Source organism: Primulina tabacum, chromosome 6 (genome assembly GCF_025594145.1).
Source record: "Primulina tabacum isolate GXHZ01 chromosome 6, ASM2559414v2, whole genome shotgun sequence".
NCBI classification, from domain to species: Eukaryota; Viridiplantae; Streptophyta; class Magnoliopsida; order Lamiales; family Gesneriaceae; genus Primulina; species Primulina tabacum.
The window spans coordinates 39,728,396-39,754,826 of NC_134555.1; the positions used below are offsets into that span (position 1 = coordinate 39,728,396).

Here is a 26,431-nt window from a genome sequence, read left to right on the forward strand (position 1 = left end):
CGAGATTTTTTTCATAGTAGGTCTCTTGTAAGACAGTCTCACGAATCTTTATCTGTGAGACGGGTCAATCATATCGATATTCACAATAAACTCTTAGCATTAAAAATAATATTTATTTATGGATGGCTCAAATAAGAGATCTGTCTCACAAAATACGACTCGTGAGATCCTCTCACACAAGTTTTTGTTTTTGTTTTAATGCAAAGTTACACGACAGTCCACCTTCGCAGGAAGTTCGATATATACTTTCTTTAAACCTAAAGGTCGTGTTTGGTTCGGATGATTAGCCGGGATAGATTATTTTATCCTACCTAGTCAGCTGTTTGGTACGCGTGATTGTTTAACCAAGTCAATCCCTCCTATGAATGATTAGGTTATATTAGGTAGTTAAAATAATACCTCATCACCCCCTAGGATTATTTATCCAACTATTAATACCTCTTATTTTTTCCAATTTTACCCTTCTCTTATATTCAAACTCACCACCACTTCCTGCCACCGACTGCCTCCGCCGCCGCCATGATCGCCGCCGGCCGACCGCCGACGTACCGCCGGCCGACCGTCGGCGCCGGTCGAAATTTCCGGCTGGCCGTTTCTGGCCGCCGCCTCCCGTCTGCCGTTTCCGGCCGCCTGCCGCGAAGGGGAAGGGCAATTTTGTCTTTTCATCAAAAAATTCAAAATTATCCTACACTTAAAAATCTTACCAAACATAATATTATTTTACACCATATATTACAATCCTACCACAATCATTTTCTTTATCATTTACATACTAATCATTAGTTTATCCTATCTTTCCAACCAAACGTAGCCAAAATGATTAATTTGGAATTAGAACTAGGAAATTGAAATTATTATCATGTAGTTGCCAATTATCTGAGTTATATTTTCTAACATTTGTGACAATATTATATTATATATATAAAAGTTAATTTTTTTTTCCAAATATTTGTTTAATTTGGATAAAAACCAAAATAATCTATTTTAATTGGATTTGGTTTATTTAAAATTAAAATCAAATGTAGCGGTCATTCTAGGTTAAGTGAAATTGGAAATATTTTTATTGTCAAATTTAAAATGTATAACATTATTTTTAATTTTATTTCATATGGTTTATTATTATTGTTAATATCGATATTATTAGGTTTTTTTAATAATAAAAATATTTGTTACAATTATAAATAAAAAAATATCTGAGGTGCCCTTGAAAAAATTAAAAGAGGCTCCTAATAAAAATGATTTTTTTTGTATAATATAACTTTTTTTCAACAAAACCCTCCTTGCGAACCGGAAATTTGCCACTCCACCAGCAGCCCCAATCTCCGGCAACTCGCGGCGGTCGGATCCAGCGAGAGAAAGCTATGGAAACTATGAGTAGAAGGAAATACCGAGCAATTCAAGCACCCATTGATGAAGATATCAGCAAGAAACTCGTCCCAAATCAATATTTTTCGCCACTGAACAAGATATTTACGCTTTGTTTGGTTCTGCGGATAATTAACTCATTGCTTGTGCAGACATATTTCAATCCAGATGAACACTGGCAATCTCTTGAAGTTTCTCATCGAATCGCTTTTGGGTCTGCCAAGTTTTCTACTTCGTTGATTTATGGACCATCTATATATTATAATTTGTTTTCGCATTTCTATCAGATATGGTCATTTGACGTGGGAATGGAGAAAGGGTTTAAGGAGTTACTTGCATCCGCTTCTCTTTGCTGCTATTTATAAAATTCTTGCATTTCTTCGACTTGATTCACCTTGGTTCATGGTAAATTATGCTTATTTTTTTTCTTGTTAATGCTCCTAGAGTCAGTTTCTTGGCTTTATTGTGATATTAATCTTGTTGTATTGTCGTCTGTATCTTAATTGACAAGATATGTCATGTTGCGAAGGTTATCTCTGCGATTTCTTCAGTCTGTTAGCATAATAATATACCCATTTTTCTCAAAGTCAGAAATATGGGAACCTTTTGCAGACAAGGACTCCTCGATTGCTGCAGTCCATATTCGCAGCTTTTGGTGATCTATACTTGTACAAATTATCCAAGATGTTGTTTGGGGACAGTGTTGCAAGTTGGGCAGTATCCTCATGTGGAATCGATGCTTTCTTTTTTCCTTTTGTTTTTGTTTTCCCACTTTATTTTAACTGTCTTGTGATTTACCTATTGATGGCTTTCATACGGTTTCATGTTGGTTACTTTGGTTTGTTGATTCGCTTAATGGACTGTGATGAAGTACTTAACGTATTCCACAGCTCTTCGCACAATTGACCAACTGGTTCATGTTTTTCTGCATCACTCGTACGTTATCTAATTGTTTAGAGTCGGTTCTCATGCTTGTGAGTTTGTACTACTGGCCTTGTATTAGAGTATCTCCCAATGCACTTTCGTCTAGTTCAAGAAAGTTTGCGCTGGCCATGGCAGCACTAGCATGTGCCATTCGGCCAACAAGTGCTATCATATGGATTTATGTTGGTACTTTGGAGTTGTTGTTGGCTCGTGATAAGCTAAAATTTGTCCTTCTCGATGTCATTCCAATTGGGTGAGTAGTTCAAGTTTTGACTTTTAGTTTACTTTCATCTCTCTATTTTTATTTTTCTTACCTGAGTCATGATGGACATTTCGGGTGAACTCTATTGAAGAATACCTCTCGTTGTCCTTACTTCAATATGAGTTCATTAACAATATTTTTTGGATTAACTACTTCTATTTATTGGTTTCAAATTTATTTTGTTCACTTTTATTCTGGTCCATGACCATGCAAATTACCTGCTTGTGCAACATAGGCCACAGCTCTTTGCACAGCCGACCAACTGGTTCGACCAACTGGTTCATGTCTGTTCTGCGTAAATCGTACTTCATCTAAATGTTTTGAGTTGGTTCTCACGCTTGTAAATTTGTGCCACTTGCCCCGCATTATGGTATCTCCAATTCCAGTTGCCTCTGGTTCAATAAAGTTGGCAGCACTAGCGTGCCCCTATATTTTAACTTTTTATACCGGTCCATGACCATGCAAAGTACCTGTTTATGCTTCCATCCGTTTCGGTGTTTATTTTTCTTATCTTAGTCATAATGGACATTTTGTGCTAGCTCTATTGTATACCACCTGTAATTTACTTTTTTCTGATATGAGCTAACTAATAATATATTTTGGATCCACAACATTTACCATGCAATGTACCTTCTTATGTTCCAGTTCATAATTTATTTATGAACTAACTAACAGAGATGCTTGCTTTATGTTCCAAATTTTTGTCCCAGGGGACTGGTGCTCGGTCTCACTACATTATTGGATCGTTTAATGTATGGCACATGGGTGATTGTACCTCTTAACTTTGTAAAGTTCAATTTCCTTTCTTCTGGTGGAGACTATTATGGAACTCATCCATGGCACTGGTACTTTTCTCAAGGATTTACTGTCATGGTATTTACGTATCTTCCATTTTCCTTGGCTGGTTTTATCATGTCTAGACAGTGGAAGCTTTGTGGACTGGTTGCATGGGTTTTAGGAACATATAGTCTCCTTGGTCACAAAGAATTCAGGTACTGTTTAATTTGTTGTTCTATTTGTAAGATTGAGTGCCTACAGCTGTACCGAAAGTCATCCTTGACAGTTAACAGTGCATTTTATATCATTTTAAGCCGTACAATAGCTCAAATACCACAGCCACTTTGGCCTGTAGAAGAAATTGTTGTTCCCCAATACTTTTATTTAGTGCGCTAAATTCATTTTTCAAACATTAATGCTTCTCATTATTGCCAGAATTCAAATATCAGGTTTGTTCTTCCTGTGCTTCCTTTAGCACTGATGTTCTCTGGGTACTCATTAGCGAAGTTAAGCCCATCTGAACTGTCAAAGAGGAAACTGAGAGAGACTTCAAGCTCGTATGTTAAGCGCCTTACCAAGCTGCAAATGGCTGTCTTTTTCTTGCTCCTTACTAATATCCCAATGGCATTATATATGAGTATGGTTCACCAGGTACATAATTCCAATTCTTGAATTAATCAATATTTCAACCGAAATATGTTTTATTTTTTTATCAGAAAACCAAGGTTTTCTGATACACATGGTTACTATGTATTTGTATTGTGATTTTTTACAAATTCACCCATGAGATTTGACTCGTCTGCTACTTTACAGAGAGGAACCGAGGATGTAATGAACTATCTCTCAAAGGAGGCTAGTGAGAACAAAGTGAAAAATATACTCTTCTTGACACCATGCCATGCTACACCATACTACTCAACACTGCATCACGATCTTCCCATGCGCTTCTTGGATTGCACACCAAGGTGGAAATATAGAATTTCCTGGTACACTTTGTCGAAGATTTCAGATCTTCCTTAGGAGATATTACTTCATTTTTGTTTTAACGTATGTTCAAACAGCGAAGAGAAAGGAATCTTGGATGAGTCTGATCGATTTTTACTGCATCCACTTGGTTTTGCAACCGAGTTGGTCAGGAACTGGTCTTTACCTAGCCACATTGTAGTGTTTGATGCACAAGAAAAGCTATTAAAGGAATTCTTTTTGGCGCGTGGTTTCCGCGAGGTAAACATAAGTATACGACCACATGTTATTTAATCTATGATATGTCGTAATGTGGTAGATCATAGATGGCAATATAACAAGGAATTGTTTTTCCACGGACAGGTAAGGCGATTCTTTCATGCTCACTTCAAGGTGGATCGAGAATTACAGTCATCCGTTGTTGTTTATGCGCTCCAAGGCTACTAACTTTTCATTTATGAAACGTTTGTTCCTTAAATTAGGCATTACACTATTCTTGAGATACTAATTCCCGTGATCTTTGTTTGTGGTAGAAGATGTATTTGATTTTCTCGGGTTCCTTGAATTGGATTCAAGTCATATAAAAATATATGCAATGAAAAAAATGCATCACCCCATATGATACTCACTAACAATATTCGCTTCGATTCACGTGGATTAGACTAGACCGAATTCAATCCTCAAATCTGTTCTGGTCTGAAATCACAAATGAGATCGTTTGAAGTAAGGATGTCAATTTGGGTGGGTTGGGTCGAGTTGAGCAATAGTATTATTCAAAAATTGTTCAATCCGAATTCGAGCCAATCCAAAAACTCTCAATCCGAACTTTAAACCTATATCAACCCGATTCTTCCGATTTTAAATTTTTTTTAAAGAAAATTAAATAAAATTCAAAAAAAATTAATAATATTTAATTTAAACACATAATAACTAAATATCCCTTGTATATATAATTTAAATTTGAAAGTCTAATTGTAGAAAAATAAAATAAATTTACTAAATCAAATAAACAATTGTTTAAAAAATAAAAAATATTCAAAATAAATATTAAATTATGAAAATTTATGATAATATTTTTTCAGATTTACAATATATAAAAATGTATGCAATATTTATTAATAATATTTTATAAAAAAATTAAAACTTTCGGGTCAACCCAATTTTCGGGTCAACTCGGGTTAACCCGAGCCCACCCCACCCGATCATTATTTTCGGGTCAGCTATCGGGTCTAACCCGATCTGACCCGAACCCGAAAAACCCAAACCCAAATCTGATTTTTTCGGGTTGAACCGTGTTAGGTTGATTGGTCGTGTCTGATTTTGACACACCTAGTTAGAAGGAGGCCGTGAGGATGTCCCGACGTAGCCTTTCCGACGCTCATGTCAGGTACTGAGAATAGAATAAGAGAGCAACGCCGCTAAGAATCAATATAGTGAATGAATAATTATACTTGTAAATCTGATTTTTATAGGAGAATATCTGAGATTCATCATGGACCACCTACCTTGGTTAGGAATGGACAATGGGTATAAAGTTCGGTTTGGGTCTGATCTTAATGGACCTATTAATAAAGTATCATCATATATAACATGTTAAATCATATATTTACTCGTCTCAACTAAATTTATTAGGACTCGTCTCTATTCCATTACATCATAGATTAAATTTAATGTTATAATACTGATTTAAATAGTTGTTCGACGGAGTTATCAAGATTTCAAAGAATTGGTTCGGAAAAATTATGGACTTAAATGTAATACAATACATGGGCTCAAAAATCAAACGCTTGCACATGGGAGAGGTGACCTTCTAAATCCCCATTTAAATATTAATATGATATAGGGATCGGTCAAGGACTGCTGCACAGGGCAGGTTGTGATATATGGATCCCTTGGGATATATAATCGTCATGGTTTCAAACTTTAATTCAAATTATAGTATATCATAAAAGATGTTTGGATAAATTTTATTTTATTGACTAAAACAACAATGTACAGGAATAAATTTGAATATGTTTTGTATTATATATAACTAGTTGTATTATATATATATATATATATACACATATATAATATTGTGTATGTACAATCTAGTAGGGATTGCATGATTTTTGGGAGACCTGGAGTCACTTGAGCAGTGTGCTTTTGTTGTATTTGTCTCAAATTCTAAGAAACAAAAAATGTGATGTTTTCTTGTGTTTTTGGGTTCGTTCGATCCTGAGTGTGGGAGCAGTGCCCACCCCCCATATGAATGGTTGGGATTCCACTTCATGGGGAAAAAAAAAAATTGGGCCGGAATGGATGTACCCCTGCAGGCCGTGCCTGCATAGGTAGGATGGAATAATCCGCGCTTTTGGGTCTCCATTTTCACATGAATTGGGGTTTACCTGTACCTCCTTTGACTTCCGGTTATATGATTTGTTGTCTTTTTCCCACATCAAGACTTGCATTTGCATGGGAATTAAATATTTTAAAATTTTAAAGAAACGAAAGGGAATAGAATAGAAGCACTGAAATAAGAATGTGATCAGAATGCAAAAACAAATTATTTAGAAACCCCGTGTGTACAATTATTAATTAAGATACAATACTGGAAGTGGGCTGTTTGGGTTCACAAGGAAAATTCAATTATTTACTTGCTCAAGCAGCATTAATAATGCTGCTTGGCTGTGCTGATGAATTTATTAATGCAAATTCAAATCTCACCTTCTGTGCATCATTTACTTCCCCCTCCTGCCAGCTCTCTCCTCCTCTGGAATTTGACCTTTTAGGTTTCTTCTTTAGGCTAAAAATTCACTCTGAAAAGAAATCCTTTAGCCCTTGTCACAAACTTCTTTATTCATCTCTCCACAAATTTTTTATTCAAAACTTGCTGAAAACATTTCTTCATTTAGCCAATGTTTTCCCACGTCTACTCATTTATGATGTTTGAATAAAGATCCAATCTTGGTATTTGTTTCAAGCTTTTTCAAGAAAATATGAATATGGTTCTTGAAATCAAAGAGCAAAAGCCATATTTTCTCTTCCAATCACCCCCACCCTCCATCCCCGCTTCACAATATTCCGGTTCTGGGTTCAATCTGAATAAAAAGGTAAGCCCTAGTGTACTTCTGATCATAATAATCATCGCTATTATTTTCTTCATATCCGGGCTACTTCACCTTCTTGTTAGATTCTTGTTAAGACCTCCAAACAGGGATCCCGATGAAATGGAGAACGTGACAGCCCTTCAGGGCCAGTTGCATCAACTTTTTCACTTGCATGATTCTGGGGTTGACCAGTCTTTTATTGATACCCTCCCCATTTTCAACTACAAAGCCATTATAGGAGTGAAGGATCCTTTTGATTGTGCGGTGTGTTTGTGTGAATTTGAGGGTGAAGATAAGCTCAGGCTACTGCCTAAATGCAGCCATGCTTTTCACATGGATTGTATTGATACTTGGCTTTTGTCTCATTCCACTTGCCCCCTTTGTAGAGCAACTTTACTTCCTGATTTTAATACTGGTAACATAAACTGTTGCCCTATAGTTCTTCTTCTTGAATCTGGCGGTGAAAGTTCGAGGGAGATTGTTTCTGATAGAGACGTTGCGAGAGTGAATTCCCCGTTGAGTCCTCCTCGTGATGATGAAGATGGAGATGATTTTAAGCTGCATCATGCAGATCTAGCGCAGGATTCTTGCGAGATTCACGAGGGCAATAAAGTAATTTTGGGTAGTGGGGAAAAAGTTGTTTCAGTTAAGCTTGGGAAGTTTAAGAATCTTGATGATGGAAGTCATGAAGATGGTTCTAGTAGTGTTGGTGAAACTAATGCTGATGCAAGGCGGTGCTTTTCAATGGGGTCATTTGCTTATGTAATGGATGAGAATTTATCTTTGCAAGTTCCTATAAGAAACACTCCCACGAAGAAACAAATTAGCAAGAAGCCTAGTATGCCTTTGACACCGGGGCACAGGCAAGCTATGTCCGAATGTGGATTCGATTCGAGGGTCGAATTTAACGGCTTCGAGGCCTTTCGGATTCTTGAAATCCAAGGTGATGAAAAGGGTACAAGTGGTAATAGTCATTGCAATGTTAACAAGTCCATTGGTAGGAGCAAGAGTGAAAGTTTGGCTGTCTCCGAAATTTGGTTCCGGTTCCCATTGCATCAGAATCCGGTGGGTGCCAATGAGTTTAACCCCAAGAACGGTAGTAGATGCGGGAGGACTATTTCGGAGATCGGCATAAGTAGGTGGCGAAATGGAGGTGAAGATGAACAACAAAGTTGCAACAGTTTGGATTCAGAAACAAATGCACCATCTTATGCTAGGAGGACTCTTCTTTGGCTTATGGGAAGGCAAAATAAAGTGGTTCACTCAACTTTTTCTTCTAATGTTTAGAGGGCTTTTAAAAAAAAAAAAATTGGTTTTTGGTCATTTCGCTTGTTTGTTTCTTTTGGCAGTTCATTGGTAGATAAATTGGAAAATAAAATGAGATCAGAATTTGTAATTTTTCTTGGTTTATTCTTTGCATAAAATGTTAGGAGTTATTGTGTATACGTATTTTGAATCTTGTTATACTTGCCATGGATTTATCAAGATCTGATTTTTCTTTTCTTTCTTTCTTTTTCTTGCATAACATTATCGAAAGATTCCCCGGTCTTACTATACTAGTCATTTTCAATATTGAGTTGGTATTTTGTGAGACAGTCTCACGAATCTTTATCGATGAGACAGATCAACCATACCGATATTCACAATAAAAAATATTACGCATAGCATAAAAAGTTTATGAACGATCCAAATAAGAGACGTGTTTCTCAAAATATGACCCGTGAGATCATCTCATATAAATTTTATGAATGTGTTCATATTGTTCTGCAAAATATAAATTGGATCCTTTTATTTTTTTATTTACTTTAAAAACCGCAATTCTTTCATCTCGCTCGAAAATTTTGATGGAATATTAAAGAAACAATACGAGGTGATCTTATTTGTAGAAATCTAATCAAATTATAGTAAGAGTGAGTCTCTTGTGAGACGGTCTCACGAATTTTTATCTGTGAGACGGGTCAACTCTACCGATATTCACAATAAAGTAATACTCTTAGCATAAAAAGTAATATTTTTTCATGGATGACCCAAATAAGATATCCGTCTCACAAAATACGACCCTTGAGGACGTCTCACAAAAGTTTTTACCTTATAGTAATATCGATTCGCTTCCAAACTTCCCATGTTTGATTCATGTGAACATTTAAAGTTGTAAGCCAACACTTGTCCTAGTTAGTTTTGGAGTTGGTCTCTTGTGAGACGATTTCACGAATTTTTATCCGTGAGAAGGGTCAATCCTACCGATATTCACAATAAAAATTAATATTCTTAGCATAAAAAGTAATAATTTTTCATGGATGACCCAAATAAGAGATCAATTTCACAAAATACGACCAATGAGACCGTCTCACACAAGTTTTTGTCTTAGTGTTGGGCATTTATTTTGGATGTCCTATGGGTAAATAAGATAATAACCTCCTAATTTACACTTTAATAATAATAATAATCAAATGTAAGAATAATATATATATATATAACAGTTTTTTTTTGTAATTTATTATCTGACAAAAGACCAACTTAGTTTTTACTACATGTTTTATGCATTTTTACATTTTTACCCTTTTTAATTAATAAAAAATTATATAAATATCTAATTTTTGTTGGTCATATTCTCTTTCCACTCATCATTCCCGATGTATTTTGATGACATGTACATTGAATTAAAATATTTTTTATTTAAAAAAATACAAATTCATAACTAAGCATTGAACTTTTTGAAATACTTAGTTTTACTTGCGAAATACCTAATTTTAGTTTTAAAATACTTAAATTGGTAAATGAGATACTCAGAGTGAGTATTAAAATACTAAATATTTGAATATGCAACGTAAGTTCACCAAGTACTCGTATTTCCATCTAATATCCATTTGGATGACATGTTCATTTAATTTAATTATTTTTTTATTTTTTAAAAAAACAAATTCGCAATTAAATATTGAACTTTTTCAAGTACTTAGTTTTACTTGCGAAATATCTAATTTCAGTTTTAAAATAATTGATTTGGTAAATGAGATACTCAGAATGAGTATTAAAATACTGGATATTCTAATATGCAACGCAAGTTCACCAAGTGCTCTTGGATGACTTGTTCATTTAATTTAATTTTTTTTATTTAAAAAAAAAACAAATTCACAACTAAGCATTGAACTTTTTCAAGTACTTAGTTTTACTTGTGAAATACATAATTACAGTTTTAAAATACTTGATTTGGTAAATGAGATACTCAGAATGAGTATTAAAATACTGGATATTCGAATATGCAACGCAAGTTCACCAAGTGCTCGTATTTCCATCCAAGATCCATTTGGATGACTTGTTCATTTCATTTAATTATTTTTTTATTTAAAAAAAAAAACCAAATTCGCAACTAAGCATTGAACTTTTTCAATTACTTAGTTTTACTTGCGAAATACCTAATTTCAGTTTTAAAATACTTGATTTGATAATTGAGATACTCATAAAAGTTAATAAAATATACTGGATATTCTAGTAGGCAATGTAAGTTCACTAAGTGCTCGCATTTCCATTCAAGATGCATTTGGATGACATGTACATTTCATTTAAATATTTTTTTATTTTTAAAAGAAAAACAAATTCACAACTAAACATTAGACTTTTTGAAGTACTTAGTTTTACTTGCGAAATACCTAATTTCAATTTTAAAATACTTGATTTGGTAAATAAAATACTCAGAATGAGTATTAAAATACTAGATATTAGAATATACAACGTAAGTTCACCAAATGCTCGTATTTCCATCCAAGATGCATTTGGATGATATGTTCATTTCATTTAATTATTTTTTTTATTGCTAAAAAAAACAAATTCGTAACTAAGCATCGAACATTTTCAAGTACTTAGTTTTACTTGCGAAACACCTAATTTAAAATACTTGATTTGGTAAATGAGATACTCAGAATGGGTATTAAAATACTTGATATTCGAATATGCAACGTAAGTTCACCAAGTGTTGGTCTTTACTTGGAAGATGCATTTGGACGACATATTCTTCTCATGTGATATCTATTTTGTAAAAAAAAAATTCAAATTCTCAACTAAGCATGAAACTTTTAAAGTACTTAGTTTATTTGATAAGTAACTTTCAGTTTCAAAATACTTGATTTCATAAATGAGATACTCAGAATATGTAATAAAATACTGAATATTTCTAATATGCATTATGATGCAATTTCAATGCAATTGAAATTTTAACAAATACATTGTTCATCACTCTCTATGAAATAAAAATAACAATTTATTTCGGTATACAAAGAAAGAACTTACTTTTACTCCGGGACAAGTATGCTACTATATTTTTGTTAAAAGTAAGTGCTTATTTTGATCTACAAACAACTTACTCTTACTTCACGATCAGTAATGAACTGTGTTCATTTCTATAAATGACATGAATAAGTATTCTAATGAATCTTAGTTGGAAAAACCAAGCATGACTGAATTTACGTTGCATATTCGAATATCCAGTATTAAATCACATATTATGAGTATCTCATTTACCAAATCAAGTATTTTAAATTAAAATTAGGTATTTCACAAGTAAAAGTAAGTACTTCAAAATGTTTCATGCTTAGTGATCGAGCAAAACTTTCATTGTAAAATTCTTAGTAAAAATTAATAATATTCAAGCTCGAAATAATCGCAAGTGCACGATGTCAAGTAATAATATAGTGTACAAGAGTACGAGTATCGTTCCTCTAAGGACTGTATTTCTCAATTATTATTCTCAGTTATTCAATTTTTAGCAGTGATACTTCATATGATTGTTTACTACTACGATTATTAAATAAAAATTCAATGAAATGGTTCAAGGATTAAATGATGAAATAAATAAAGGTAGAATGATTGATTAAAGTTCAATGAGAAATGAATTTGTTGAGAATCTCGGTTCACCTACCCCTCGCTAATCTTCTTAATTCGTTCGACAATGATCTATGCTTTCGACGAGATTTCCTATCAAGGGTGAATTGCATGTTGTTTTATTAAATCCCCTAACTTTCGACCTACTGGACTATGACTATCGACATGTATCCGACTTCATATTTATATGTAAATTGTAAATCCATGAATTATGCTACTCGTTCCTATCACGGGCTATTATCTCGAAGAACATTGTCCGAAAATCTTCAAATCTTCGCTCCAAGCCTTTTTTCTCTTTCAAAGCCTTGTGGCTATTAAAAAGTCCTTAAACATGTTATCCAAATGTATCTTGGATGGAAATGCAAGCAGTTGGTGAACTTACGTTGCATATTCGAATATCCAGTATTTTAATACTCATTACGAGTATCTCATTTACCAAATAAAGTATTTTAAAACTGAAATTAGGTATTTTGCAAGTAAAACTAAGAACTTGAAAAAGTTCAATGCTCAGTTGCGAATTTGTTTTTTTAACAATAAAAAAGTAATTAAGTGAAATGAACATGTCATCCAAATGTATCTTGGATAGAAATGCGAGCACTTGATGAACTTACGTTGCATATTCGAATATCCAGTATTTTAATACCCATTCTGAGTATCTCATTTACCAAATCAAGTATTTTAAAATTGAAATTAGGTATTTCGCAAATAAAAGTAAGTACTTCAAAATGTTCTATGCTTGGTTGCGAATTTGTTTTTTTAAATAAAGAAAATAATTAAATGAAATGAACATGTCATCCAAATGCATCTCAGATGGAAATGAGAGCACTTGGTGAACTTACGTTGCATATTCGAATATTCAGTATTTTAATACTCATTCTGAGTATTTCATTTACCAAATCAATTATTTTAAAATTGAAATTAGATATTTCGCAAATAAAACTAAGTACTTGAAAAAGTTCAATGCTTCGTTTTGAATTTGTTTTTTTTAAATAAAAAAATAATTAAATGAAATGAACAAGTCATCAAAATGGATCTTTGATGGAAATACGAGCACTTGGTGAACTTACGTTGCATATTCGAATATCCAATATTTTAATACTCATTCTGAGTATCTCATTTACCAAATCAAGTATTTTAAAATTGAAATTAGGTATTTCGCAAATAAAAGTAAGTACTTCAAAATGTTCTATGCTTAATTGCGAATTTGTTTTTTTAAAAATAAAAAATAATTAAATGAAATGAACAAGTCATCCAAATGCATTTTGGATAGACATGCGAGCACTTGGTGAACTTACGTTGCATATTCGAAGATCCAGTATTTTAACAATCATTCTGATTATTTCATTACCAAGTCAAGTATTTTAAAATTGAAATTAGGTACTTCGAAAGTAAAACTAATTACTTGAAAAACGTTCAATGCTTAGTTACGAATTTGTTTTTTTAACAATAAAAAAATAATTAAATGAAATGAACATGTCATCCAAATGCATCTTGGATGGAAATGCGAGCATTTGGTGAACTTACGTTGCCTATTCTTTTTTTTAAAGTACGTTGCATATTCTAATATCCTGTATTTTAATATTTATTCTGAGTATCTCATTTACCAAATCAAGTATTTTAAAACTGAAATTAGGTATTTCGCAAGTAAAACTAAGTACTTGAAAAAGTTCAATGATTAGTTGCAAATTTGTTTTTTTAAAAATAAAAAAATTAAATGAAATGAACAAGTCTTCCAAATGGATCTTGGATGGAAATACGAGCACTTGGTGAATTTGCGTTGCATATTCGAATATCCAGTATTTTAATTCTCATTCTGAGTATCTCATTTACCAAATCAAGTATTTTAAAATTGAAATTAGGTATTTCGCAAGTAAAACTAATTACTTGAAAAAGTTCAATGCTTAGTTGCGAATTTGTTTTTTTAAAAACAAAAAAATAATTAAATGAAATGAACATGTCATCCAAATGGATCTTGGATGGAAATACGAACACTTGGTGAACTTTCGTTACATATTCGAATATCTAGTGTTTTAATACATATTTTGAGTATGTTATTTACTGAATCAAGTATTTTAAAATTGAAATTAAGTATTTGACAAGTAAAACTAAGTATTTCAAAGAGTTCAATGCTTAGTTGTGAAATTTTTTTAAATAAAAAATATTTAATTCAATGTACATGTCATCCAAATGCATCGGGAATGATGAGTGGAAAGAGAATAGACCAACAAAAATAGGGATTTATATACTTTTTTATTAATTAAAAAGGGTAAAAAAGTAAAAATGCTTGAAACATGTTGTAAAAACTAAGTTGGTCACTTGTCAGGTATTAAAATACAAAAAAAAAATTGATAGGTACTGAATCTTAAAAAAATGATTGACAGATGTATTTTTCTACAAATTACCCAAAGTTGAATGTGAAAGGAATTTTAATTATTAAGAATTTGACGTTAATTGGACCGAATTCGTGAGTTTCGTATATATAATAACATGAAACTTGAAAGGAAAAATAATTCTTTGATATAATATATAATTTATTTTTAATTTTTTTATTGATAGGATTTTATTAAATATTTGATTAAGAGTTTTGTATTGACTCTGGATTTAATTTGATAAGCTTAAAAATGTTTATTTCTTTATAAAAGTTGTCTTACAATTATTTGTATGTATAAAAAACATGCCTATAAATATGAGGATCATATGCTATACAAAAGAGCGGAGAGGTAAAAAGAATTAAGTCTTAGAACGCCGTTGTTTGAATAATACGATTATTTACAACTGTGTTGCAATGGCTGTTGGATACATCTGACAACAATACTTATTAAAGCGTTGATTGAAAATTTTGTTTTGTAGCTTTAGTTTTTTTTTTTTTACATAGTTTTTACACTATTTAGTTATTTTATTATTGTTTTTGGAATGCAATTTCATTCTTTTAACTTAAGAGGAAATATAATTTTTTTAAAAAATAAAATAAACATTTTTGGTATTGTAAAATCAATAATTTTTTTAGTGATTATTTTGCTCTAGCATGAATTATTTTTATTTAAGTTATTTATTTGTAACAGCATCTTAGACAAGTTTAATATCTAGGCAAAAACTTGTGTGAGACGGTCTCACGAATCATATTTTGTGAGACGAATATCTTATTTGGGTCATCCATTAAAAAATATTAATTTTTATGCTAAGAGTATTACTTTTTATTGTGTATATCGATAGGGTCAGGGGCAGGAGCTATGTAAGGGGCTGGGTTGGGCTCCAGCCCCACCTAGTTTTTTTTTTTTAAAGAATAAATATGTTTTATTTTAAAAAAAATTGATTAGTCCCAAAGCCTAATATGTTTTTTCTCTCTTTTCACTTACCTGCTACGTCTACGTCAATCTATTCTTCTATCTCAAACTATCACAATTTTCATTACTTCAAATGACCATAACTTCATCATCGGTCATCAGTTTTCAAAATTGATTGTAGATTCGGAAAGCCCACGACATAAGCTTTCTTTTAATACCAAATTTTTGAAGTTTCTTTGTAGTCTTGAAATTAGCCGTCGCCCATCGATCGCCGTTTTCACCAAAAATCATGAGAAAATCTTAGTGTTAGACTTTCTACAGCTCGTTCTTGTTGTTCTTAGTTAGATTTCGAATTTAAATGTAATTTCATATTTTAGTGTTACGAAATTTGGGTATTTTGGTTTTTTTGAATTCTGATAATAGATATATATTAAATTGTTGATTGTAGATACTATATTTGAGCCGATTGATAGTATTGATAATTTTTTGGAATTTATTTGAGTATTATTTCGAATTTTCAGATTTTATATTGGGTATTGTCGATTTTTGTGTTGATTATTGATTATTTGGATGTTTAGATGCTATAGAAAATATAAATGCGAATTTATAGAATTTTGTAGGAATTTTTGAGCAATGAAACTTGTTGAAACAGCTCTTCGTAACAATATGAAAGCAGAGTTTTTCGGAGATTCTAGGGTAATCTACATCGAACGAGATTTGGTTGAAAAAATTAATAATGCTTTAATAATTTACGAGTTTTATTCTAAGAAGAATCGCAGAGCACAACTTCAATAGTGTTTTAGCTTTACTGTTTTTGAATGTATTAAATATTAAATACTCTTGTTCTATGTTTTCATTAAGTCAATATTTACATATTTTTTATTTTAAATTTTTTAGATAATTATTTATTTTATTAAATACATCATGAGACGGAGCTAGCCCCAGCTAATTTTAAATCCTTGGCTCCGCCCCTGGGTAGGGTTGACCCGTCTCACAAATTAAGATTCGTGAGATCGTCTCACAAAAGAATTACTCTAATATCTAATACACAATATTTTTACTGTTCAGGTTAAACAAAAAAACCCGTCACAAAACTGTTATTTTGAGTTAATATCACACTGATTAACAAATGCAGATTAAAAAAAGTCCAAAATACAACAATTTCATCCGCAGCTGGATTGACAAACCACAAGATAAGCCCAACTATTTTAGATATATCAACGGCCACGATCGACTGGGTTGATCTGCGCCGTCCTATTTTTATTACAAGCATACTGCAGCAATGGCTACAAAGATTCCTACGTTTCCAACCAATCCCAATCCTTCCGGCCATTATAACTATAAAATCTGAATCGTTCCTCCAAAAGATAGGAAATATGTTGTCTTCTTTAACACTGTCCATTATGGATGGGGCCGTTGTGTTCTCCGCTCGCCGCTTATCTTCATCTAATTCTCTGCCTCCAACTACGTTTAGGCAAGTCTTTTGCCAATTTTCTGATGCCCATTCTTTATTAGCCTACAATTTTTTTATTCGTTCATCCCATGAGCTTGGGGATGGACCTGAGTTGTAATCTTTGTAGAGCACACTGGGTGAACGGTTTTAGGCTCATAAATGTCGGCAGATTGTGGTTCTTGAAGTTAATTTAAGAGCTGGGCTATCTGTTCCCCAGGGCCCAATTTGTAATCTTTATTTGTACGACTGGAGATGAGATCTGAATATTTTTCATTGATTACTGATTTTCAGCAGTAGTTTTGAGTTTTTCTTTTTTTATTCCCATTTCTTGAAAGGGCTTGTTTTGGGATTGCTTTCACCTAATTTGAATTTGTGTGAGCTAGCCGCTTGTTGTATTTACTGCAATATAATGGAATATGTGAAGGGGTGGACCAGGATTCTTGGGCCACGAAATATGCAAGTGAAGTTTATCCCTGTTAGCGATTGCCCCTGTTCGTTTTGTTGCTGAATATGTTAGTTAATATTTTGTTCTATACTTCGACTTTTTTTTACCTAATCTTTTAGTTATCTTTATGGTAAGCTGTACTAAGATTTTGTGAGTGTAATAGTAAGTTAATTAGTGAAAGATGTTATCCTTAGGAACACTCTCCACTGCTCCGTCCGACTGAGAATATGCTTGCTAATATTTTATCACCTGATCTCGTGTGAGCTTTATTGAAATCTGCATCGATTTTAATAAGTATTTAAATAAAAAATTTAGTGAATCGTCTTTTTTTTTCAGTTGGCAGTTTCAATCCTTCCAATTCCCCTTCCTTTTGCAGGTGGGGATTGAAAAGAAAACAAGATACGAGACTGCATCCTCGAAGGAGTCAAGCAATCCTATTGGCGAATCCAAATGTATGCACCAACCAAGGCTTCTGCATGTATAATACCAATTTAATGGTTTGAATATGCTCAAAGCGGTTTTTAGGTATGTGATTGGTGGCTTTCAACCAGCATGTTGGTGTCCAACTTAGAAGAGATTGCTTGAACATGATTATTTGTTTTATCGCCAGCCGAGTCAATAGGTTGTTAAAACTAACTAGCCCTTAATTTGTTGTTTCGATACTAAATAAGTTGCACTTGACTTTTGAGGTTGGCTTTCATGCTATATAGTTTGTTCTTAAGTTGTCCTTAGCGAGAGGCATGATGGGTCATTTATTAGGGAATAGTTTGTTAATAAACCAAGCATTTGCTGCTTATTCAACTGCTGATATCCGTCATTGGACCCCCTCTTTTCAAAGAAGGTTTTGAAGAAACCAGTTTTTTGAGCTAGTTAAAGCTAGGGAAACTCGTGGAGCTATGAGTCAATCTTTGTGATTTGTATGGAGACATGTGAGTTTGCACTTTTGCTGGTATAGGTTCGTGTACTTGATTTAATGGAAAGAATTACCATTTTATGTTTTTGTTTTGCTTATTTTATATGATAAAAGATATATTTACTCTTGAAAATGGATGAAGAATCAAATAAATTTCTAATTGAAGGGGTGTATCTTTCAGTAAAAGGTGGATTTCTGTCAAATGCAACGATAGTATCATATTTGCTAATCAGTAACAAAAATTTCATCTTTTTGACTCTCATATAGGTGTCTCCAGACAAAGGAAATTCAAAGAAAGAAGTGGTCATGGTCGATCCATTGGAAGCCAAGCGATTGGCATCAAAACAAATGGCTCAAATCAAAGCAAAAGAGAAACTCAGAGTAAGTTGATAATAATGTTATCGAAAGTTTTTTTTTTATTAGTTATACATGTTTGAGACGTTCCATATCTATGTTCTTGACAATGACTCGACCCGGTCACTGCAGAAACAACGCCAAATTGAAGCAATCAATGGTGCTTGGGCCATGATCGGTCTTACAGTAGGATTGGTCATTGAAGGTGGAACTGGTAAAAGCATTATAGCTCAGGTAAGACCATACCCTTACTCGTTCACTAAGATGGATGTTTCTTGGTAAATGTAACAAAGTTCGAGTCGTTTTGCTTCTTCAATTTGTTCTTATTGCAGTTGGCTGGATACTGGGCGGCTTTTATCGGGTTTTTTGTGAGATAATTTCGGCTCGGGTTTAATATACAGCTTATTTTAACATAATCACTCTCATCGGTTCTGCTCCAAACTGATTCCTTGAAAATGGCAGGGTGAAACTGAAGTTCTTGGTTGTTTTACAGTGTTGTAAATGTGTGACGACGATATCTTGTTCCTAAATAACTCTACATTTGCACGCCAAAACTATTTCTTCTGATAAAATTGTTCATTTGTGATGTATATCGTGAATGTTATTTATTTATTTATACATTGTTATCGATGGATGTAAGTCGTAGGTGTGTAAACTAACTTTTCAAGCCCATTTGAAAAATATTTAATTCGAATTCGAATTTGAACCGAACTCGACGTGTTTGAAATTTTTCCGAGCAAAACTCGATCTCAAACTATACTAATAGATAGTTCGCGAGCCGCTATTAAAACTTGACATTTTATTTTTAAGACATAAACATGTATGATCATGAGTTTTTCAAATATTTATTTTCGAGAAATAGTTTGAATAACTTACGAATATTTTGAACCGAATTTGAATTGGAACCTGATTTAAACCGAACTCACAATTTTTTCGAGCTTCAAATCAAGCCGAGTCTAATTCGAGGCTTAGAATTTTCATAATATCTGGTTCATTTATCCCTAGATGCAAGTTCCTGAAAGGGAGCATGGCAGTCATCAACAAAGAAAAAACTTTGAATTGACCCAAATCCATTTTTCTGACGTTAGAAAAATTCATTTCTTGATCAACAAAGGGTGGGAAGAATTTCAAGTGCACATTTTTTTTAAAAAAAAATTCAGCTTTGTAAACCACACCTAATAAACACGTTAATAAAGTCAAAGTTTCTTTTCTGCATAAATTTCAATAAGTAATTAAAAAGTCGAAGAACGTAATTTCGAAGTTTCTATATTTTTTTTTTAAAAAAAGCACTTTTATCATAAATACTTTTCATAATTTTACTTTACCGACTAATTCAATGGATTATAATTTATTTGAATATGATGCATACAGATCAAATTTTTTCATAAAATATGTTTCACATATAGTAAGGTTTTATGTAAAATATAATTGTTCTGGATTATTATCTATACTATTTATTAAAATTAGACCATCTTCACCAACTAATTTTGATTACTTTTTTTGAACGTAATTTCAAAAGTAGTTGTAGATAATCTCACTCAAACAAAAAAACAATATTATATAATCAATTAATTAGCTGCGTGATGGGAACAATCATGCGTTTCATAAATTAAGTGAATTAAAATTTTAAAAAAAATGCACAGTTCTAATGATTTTTTCAAGAGTAAATCTCTTGTGAGATGGTCTCACGAATCTTTATCTGTGAGATGTGAACCCTACCGATATTCACAATAAAAAGTAATAATCTTAGCATAAAAAGTAATAATCTTTCATGGATGTCCCAAATAAGATATCCATCTCATAAAATACGACTCGTAAGATCGTCTCACACCGAGTTTTTATCATTTTTCAAACACTATTTCATTTTCCGATGTGTAATGGAGAGACACTGGAAATTTACAATCACGTGAGGTAATATATTTTTGTAGGTACAAAATTAAATAAATAAAATTCAAAATTCAAAACTGGATAAAGTGGATCCCACTTCAAATTTTGAAAACAGCCAACTGTACGTTTCTCCTTACGTGTCAGTTTTTAATTAGATAACATAAAGTCAAAGTCGCAAGGTCACCCTGCCATCCTCGCCGTCCATCGTGGGTAATTAGTCAAAGTAAAAATTGGTCATCCACGCATCGTCTGACCAATGACAAAGGATTTGCGAGTAAATGAATTGAAAAAGAAATTTAAAATCAATTTTTTTTCATTACCTTGTATTTGTAAAATAGGTCTCTGAGATGGTCTCACGAATATTTATCTGTGAGACGGGTCAACATTATCAATATTCATAATAAAAGTAATATTTTTAGCATAAAAAGTAATACTTTTTCGTAAATGACCCAAACAAGAGATCTGTCTCAATCCTCACACAAATTTTTCCATATTTTATTATTTTAATGTACTAATATTATATTAATTAAGAAACATGCATGATAAGAATTGAATGGTAAGAATGTCATTTTTGGATACGGCAAATAAAAGTTGTTTATTTATTTATTATTATTATTATTATTATTAATCAGATACACACACAAGTCACAACCAAATGGGCAAACTTTGTGAATTAATTATTACTTCACGGTCTTCTCCCGAAGCACGCCTTTTGGGAGTAATACACACACTCTCTCACACACACACACATATATATATAGGTTAAAATATAGTATAGCACAAGTATACTTGGTAACCGATAAAAGTTTGAGTTAAATATTTTTTTATTGGAAATAAGAATATATGGATAATAAAATGGGAAAAAGGCTTTAATAAGGAAAAGATTGAGAGGGAGGAAAATATGGACTTCAGTTATTTTATATCACCAAAAAATTAAATAAATATTAAACCGTTTCACACATAATCATATTTTACATGTTCATATTAACTTTATATGTTTAAAATAATCCATTATTATATACTAATATATATATATATATACACACACACACACACACGCACAATATAAAGGTGGGTTGGTCAATCTTGGGTGTCAAATTTCAAACTAACGTAGATCAGAGTACCATATTTGTAAGTCGATCCATCTTCCTTCGTTCTTATCCTCAGCACCGCTGAATAACAAAAAATCAATAAATAATAATAATTTTTAAAATTTCAAACTTGCCTTGAATATTTATTGTTCGCATCTATGAAAATCTCCATATTCGAAAACTCATTACTTCCTATGTAAAGCTCCATGACCACAACCTCGTAGCTTTCGATTTTTAGCCCCATGTGTACTATAACATGCTGACACACACATTACCTGATAAATGATATAAAAAAAAAAACCCATTGTGTAATCTTAATCTTGTTTCGTTTCAAGTACATTTGAGAGTTTTTCTGTTTTATCTACTCAAGAAAATCCCAAGATTTTGTTTTTCTCATCATGTTGTCGAGATCTTATTTTAATCTCTTGAATTTTGAGGACTATTCGGGTACTGGCGACCGAATCCGTATTCCGAAAGTGATTTCCGTACCAGGGATCATTTCAGATTTTGTAAGTGAAAGTGAAAATGATGTTGAGAGCCCGGAATCTTATCCATTTTCTCCTGTTAGTAAAAAGAGGAGAATAATTGTGGCCAACCAGCTGCCTTTGAAGTGTTACAAAGATTCTTCTCAAGGTAAAAAATGGTGCTTTGATTGGGATAAAGATGCCGTAACTTTGCAATTGAGGGATGGGTTTTCATCGGATGTGGAGGTTGTCCATGTGGGCTGTTTATCAGTGGATATTGATTTATCAGAGCAAGAAGAGGTGTCTCAGTTATTATTTGATAAGTTCAAATGTGTGCCGACTTTCTTGTCCTCAGATTTGGTTAACAAGTTTTATCATGGTTTTTGTAAGCATTATTTGTGGCCTTTGTTTCATTATATGCTGCCTTTGTCACTGAATCATGGGGTCGGGTTTGATAAAGCCTGGTGGCGGGCTTATGTATCAGCGAACAAGATCTTTGCTGACAAAGTTATGGAAGTGATTAATCCAGATGAGGATTATGTTTGGGTGCATGATTATCATCTCATGGTTTTTCCTACGTTCTTGAGAAAGAGGTATCATCGGATAAAACTCGGATTTTTCCTTCACATTCCTTTTCCTTCGTCGGAAATGTATCGAACGTTACCTGTCAGAGAGGAGATTTTGAGGGCTCTTTTGAATTGTGATCTCATTGGATTCCATACTTTTGATTATGCTAGGCATTTCTTGTCTTGTTGCGGTAGGATGCTTGGATTGGACTACCAATCCAAGCGGGGTTATATTGGACTGGATTACTTCGGTAGAACTATTAGTATTAAGATCCTCCCCATTGGGGTTCACATGGGTCAAATTCAATCTCTCATGGCACTACCAGATACCACGAATAAAGTAAGGGAATTAAAGGAAAAATATGATGGGAAGATTGTGTTGTTAGGTATAGATGATATGGACATGTTCAAGGGGATAAGTTTGAAGTTTATGGCATTGGGGCTGGTTTTGGATGAGAATCCCATTTATAGGGGACGTGTGGTTTTAGTTCAGATCATGAATGCACCGAGGAGTCGAGGGGAGGATATTCAAGAAGTTCAGAATGAGATGAGGAAAATTGCAACCGAGGTTAATCAAAAGCATGGTAAGCCGGGGTATGAGCCAATTGTTTGTCTCAATGGGCCAGTGTCTTCTCAAGAAAAAGTCGCATATTATGCCATATCAGAATGTGTCGTGGTTAATGCCATTCGAGATGGAATGAATCTGATGCCATATAAGTACACTGTATCTAGACAAGGCAGCCCTGAGTTAGACAAGGCTTTAGGACTTCACGGTTCTGCCACACCTAGGAAGAGTGTTGCTATAGTATCAGAATTCATCGGGTGTTCTCCATCCCTCAGTGGTGCCATCCGGGTAAATCCTTGGGATATTAATAGTGTGACCGAGGCCATGGTTTCAGGAATCAAGATGACCGACTCTGAGAAAGAGTTGCACCACGAGAAGCATTACAAGTACATTTTGTCGCATGACATTGCCTATTGGGCTAGGAGTTTCGATAAGGATCTTGAGAAAGCTTGTGCTGAGCAATACAACAAGAGGTGTTGGGGTATTGGATTCGGTTTGAATTCGAGAGTAATTGCATTGGGTCCGAATTTCAGGAAACTTTCTGTGGAACATATCGTTGCTGCATATAACAGCACGAAGAACAGGCTTATACTTCTCGACTATGATGGTACTGTGATGCCACAAGATAGAGTGGACAAAACACCAAGCCCTGAAGTCATATCGGTCTTGAACGATTTATGCAGTGACCCAAAAAATATGGTGTTTATTGTTAGTGGCAGAGGAAAGGATTCATTGGGGAAGTGGTTCTCACAATGTGAGCGGCTTGGGCTATCAGCAGAACATGGTTATTTCACAAGGTGAGGAAATTTGATATGATGATGGGTTTGTTTCTGTATTTCATTGCTAAATTTGTATCTTTAATTGCAACTAGGTGGAATAAAGTTTCTCCATGGGAATCTTGCGGATTAGCAGTTGACTTGGATTGGAGAAAGATTGTGTTACCGGTAATGGAACATTACACGGAGGCGACAGATGGTTCTTGGATTGAGATTAAGGAAAGTGCCTTAGTTTGGCACCATCAAGAAGCCGATCCTGATTTTGGTTCATGGCAAGCGAAAGAACTTCTTGATCACTTGGAGAGCGTGCTTGCTAACGATCCCGTGGTTGTAAAACGTGGCCAGCAAATAGTCGAGGTGAAACCACAGGTATGTATATTGGATAATGTATTTGATCATTTGTATTCGATCTTCAGAAATTTTTGACAAGCGAAATGACGTCTTGTAGGGCGTGAGCAAAGGCATGGTGGTAAAGAATGCAATAGAAACGATGCAGATCAAAGGGCAGCCGGCAGATTTTGTTCTGTGCATAGGCGATGACAGATCCGATGAGGACATGTTCGAGGCTATAGCAAGCTCGGTTGTCAACCGAGTATTGCCTGCTGCAGCAGAAGTATTCGCCTGCACCGTCGGCCAGAAACCAAGTATGGCAAAATATTATCTAGACGACACATTTGAAGTCATCGAAATGCTTCAGGGCCTTTCAGCTTTCGCATCAGAACAGAAATCTGGTTTAGTTTGAAGCCAAAATGCGGTGGATAAAAAGCCATAATCAGCTCGAAACGAAGATTGAACTGGAGATCGATGGAAATGCAGCTTTGTACAGAAGATCACAGATTTTTAGTGCAACATAGCATCTTAGAATTCACATTAATTGGCCAAGAATTATTCTCAACAAAATATTAAATTATATGTTTATTAAAATTATAAAATCAGTTTTCTTTTCTAGGACATCATCGTCTCTCATGATGTATATTTTCTTTCAAGTTCGCAATTATTTCCACGTTTTATATATATTATTATTGATGATTTTTTTTAATATTTTGATGTAAGTATTCATTATTGCGGCGGAAAGCTAGCTAATGAAGCACTCAGAAATAGTATGGGAAGGAGTAATTGTCTTCTCTTTAATACTCATATTTATTTTAAAGTACGAGTTTTCATTATTTTTTCCCCAGAAAAATGGGTAATAAAAGAAAATATATATATATATATTGTTGGCTTATCCATTTTCAGATGGAATTATTACAACGGAGGCACTTGTAATAATTAGCATGAACACGTTGATACAAATTATATATAATATGAAATATATATATTCAATATCAAAAACTTGTATTATTAATGAATGATAATACACAAAACACATATAAAATAATATGGATTGAAACAAAAAAAAAAAAAAATTATTCATCCACACACTATATATTAAGAATTTTTTTTAAAAAATTAGATTATATAAATAATACATCATATGTCAATTCAAATCTTCTACTAGTCATTGCACATCTCGCTAAATATATATACTAGAAGTAAATAATAAGTACAATAAGGAAAAAAAATTGATGAAATAACACTTGAAAAATAAAAAGAAAACGACAAGCAAACAAGTAATAAAATGAACTGTTCTCTGTTCCTTTTGCATTTATCCAGGTGCAATTCTTTGAGAAGAAATGAAGGGCAAAACTATGATTTCAAACGCAATTTGAAGAAAATATCAAATATTTCAATTAAGTCTTTAGCAATATAACAATACTTTAAATAACAATTCCAATAAGTTGGAACATTTGTGAGTTTCAACGAAATTATATGGAGAAATAATGATTATAAAATTTAAATCTTGATTAATACTAGCATTTAATTTGACATTCACAGTAATTGACTCATTAACTTAAGAAAAAATTAGGTTAGAAAATTAAAATTAATAAATATAATATATAATACAATTTCCATATATGTCTTATGATATTAGATTTTAAATATATGTCCTTAAGAAATCTTTCGATTTATGTAGATGATTTGAGATTTTCACAATTGGACAAGTAAAGAAAAGTAAAATAAAATAATTATTAATATATTTAATTTTTCATTAACAATAATTATATAATAATGAAATGATAATATAAATTTAATAGCAACATATATAAAATAAACAAATAACATAAATTAAATATGTAGGATCGAACGTATGCGACTTTATCAAAAGTTATAGACTAGTGGTAACAGTGCAACTCGAATATTTTAAATCGCATAACATCACAAATGTCACGTTCGATTGATCTACTCACTAGAGACAATTAATTGCACCCAACAATCTATAATATATTTTGAGCCTCATTCACCTGTATTATTTTTTTCTTAATAAATTGATTTCATTA

At 32.9% G+C, this 26,431-nt stretch overlaps 4 protein-coding genes and 1 long non-coding RNA gene across 6 annotated transcripts; 4 read left to right on the forward strand and 1 right to left on the reverse strand.

The window, feature by feature from the left end:
• The first annotated feature begins 1,253 nt into the window (after nt 1-1,253).
• LOC142549473 (mannosyltransferase APTG1-like) lies at nt 1,254-4,900 on the forward strand. The gene is made up of 9 exons (XM_075658436.1): nt 1,254-1,579; nt 1,653-1,770; nt 1,978-2,082; nt 2,256-2,542; nt 3,262-3,543; nt 3,778-3,979; nt 4,142-4,293; nt 4,390-4,552; nt 4,655-4,900. The coding sequence occupies exons 1-9, from the start codon at nt 1,362-1,364 to the stop codon at nt 4,736-4,738; spliced, it is 1,611 nt and encodes a 536-aa protein (XP_075514551.1). The 5' UTR covers nt 1,254-1,361; the 3' UTR covers nt 4,739-4,900.
• On the reverse strand, nt 2,149-3,262 carry LOC142549474 (uncharacterized). The gene is made up of 2 exons (XR_012821212.1): nt 3,022-3,262; nt 2,149-2,966 (listed from the first exon to the last, which is right to left on the reverse strand). It is a non-coding gene; the product is annotated as an uncharacterized LOC142549474 (long non-coding RNA).
• A 2,103-nt stretch (nt 4,901-7,003) lies between the features above and the next one.
• LOC142549475 (RING-H2 finger protein ATL13-like) lies at nt 7,004-8,875 on the forward strand. Its single transcript, XM_075658437.1, has one exon. It carries the CDS (start codon nt 7,270-7,272, stop codon nt 8,665-8,667), a length of 1,398 nt encoding a protein of 465 aa, XP_075514552.1. The 5' UTR covers nt 7,004-7,269; the 3' UTR covers nt 8,668-8,875.
• Nucleotides 8,876-16,802: 7,927 nt separating this feature from the next.
• On the forward strand, nt 16,803-19,334 carry LOC142549476 (uncharacterized). Of its 2 annotated transcripts, none has more exons than XM_075658438.1 (5): nt 16,803-17,013; nt 17,774-17,889; nt 18,618-18,731; nt 18,837-18,938; nt 19,037-19,334. In XM_075658438.1, exons 1-5 carry the CDS (start codon nt 16,947-16,949, stop codon nt 19,079-19,081), a joined length of 444 nt encoding a protein of 147 aa, XP_075514553.1. In that variant the 5' UTR covers nt 16,803-16,946; the 3' UTR covers nt 19,082-19,334. The 2 variants fall into 2 exon arrangements, with proteins under 2 accessions (XP_075514553.1, XP_075514554.1); XM_075658439.1 differs by having other exon boundaries at nt 16,816-17,013; nt 17,814-17,889.
• Nucleotides 19,335-21,710: 2,376 nt separating this feature from the next.
• Nucleotides 21,711-25,079, forward strand: LOC142549477 (putative alpha,alpha-trehalose-phosphate synthase [UDP-forming] 11). The gene is made up of 3 exons (XM_075658440.1): nt 21,711-24,074; nt 24,149-24,422; nt 24,502-25,079. The coding sequence occupies exons 1-3, from the start codon at nt 22,081-22,083 to the stop codon at nt 24,793-24,795; spliced, it is 2,562 nt and encodes an 853-aa protein (XP_075514555.1). The 5' UTR covers nt 21,711-22,080; the 3' UTR covers nt 24,796-25,079.
• Nucleotides 25,080-26,431: the final 1,352 nt, after the last annotated feature.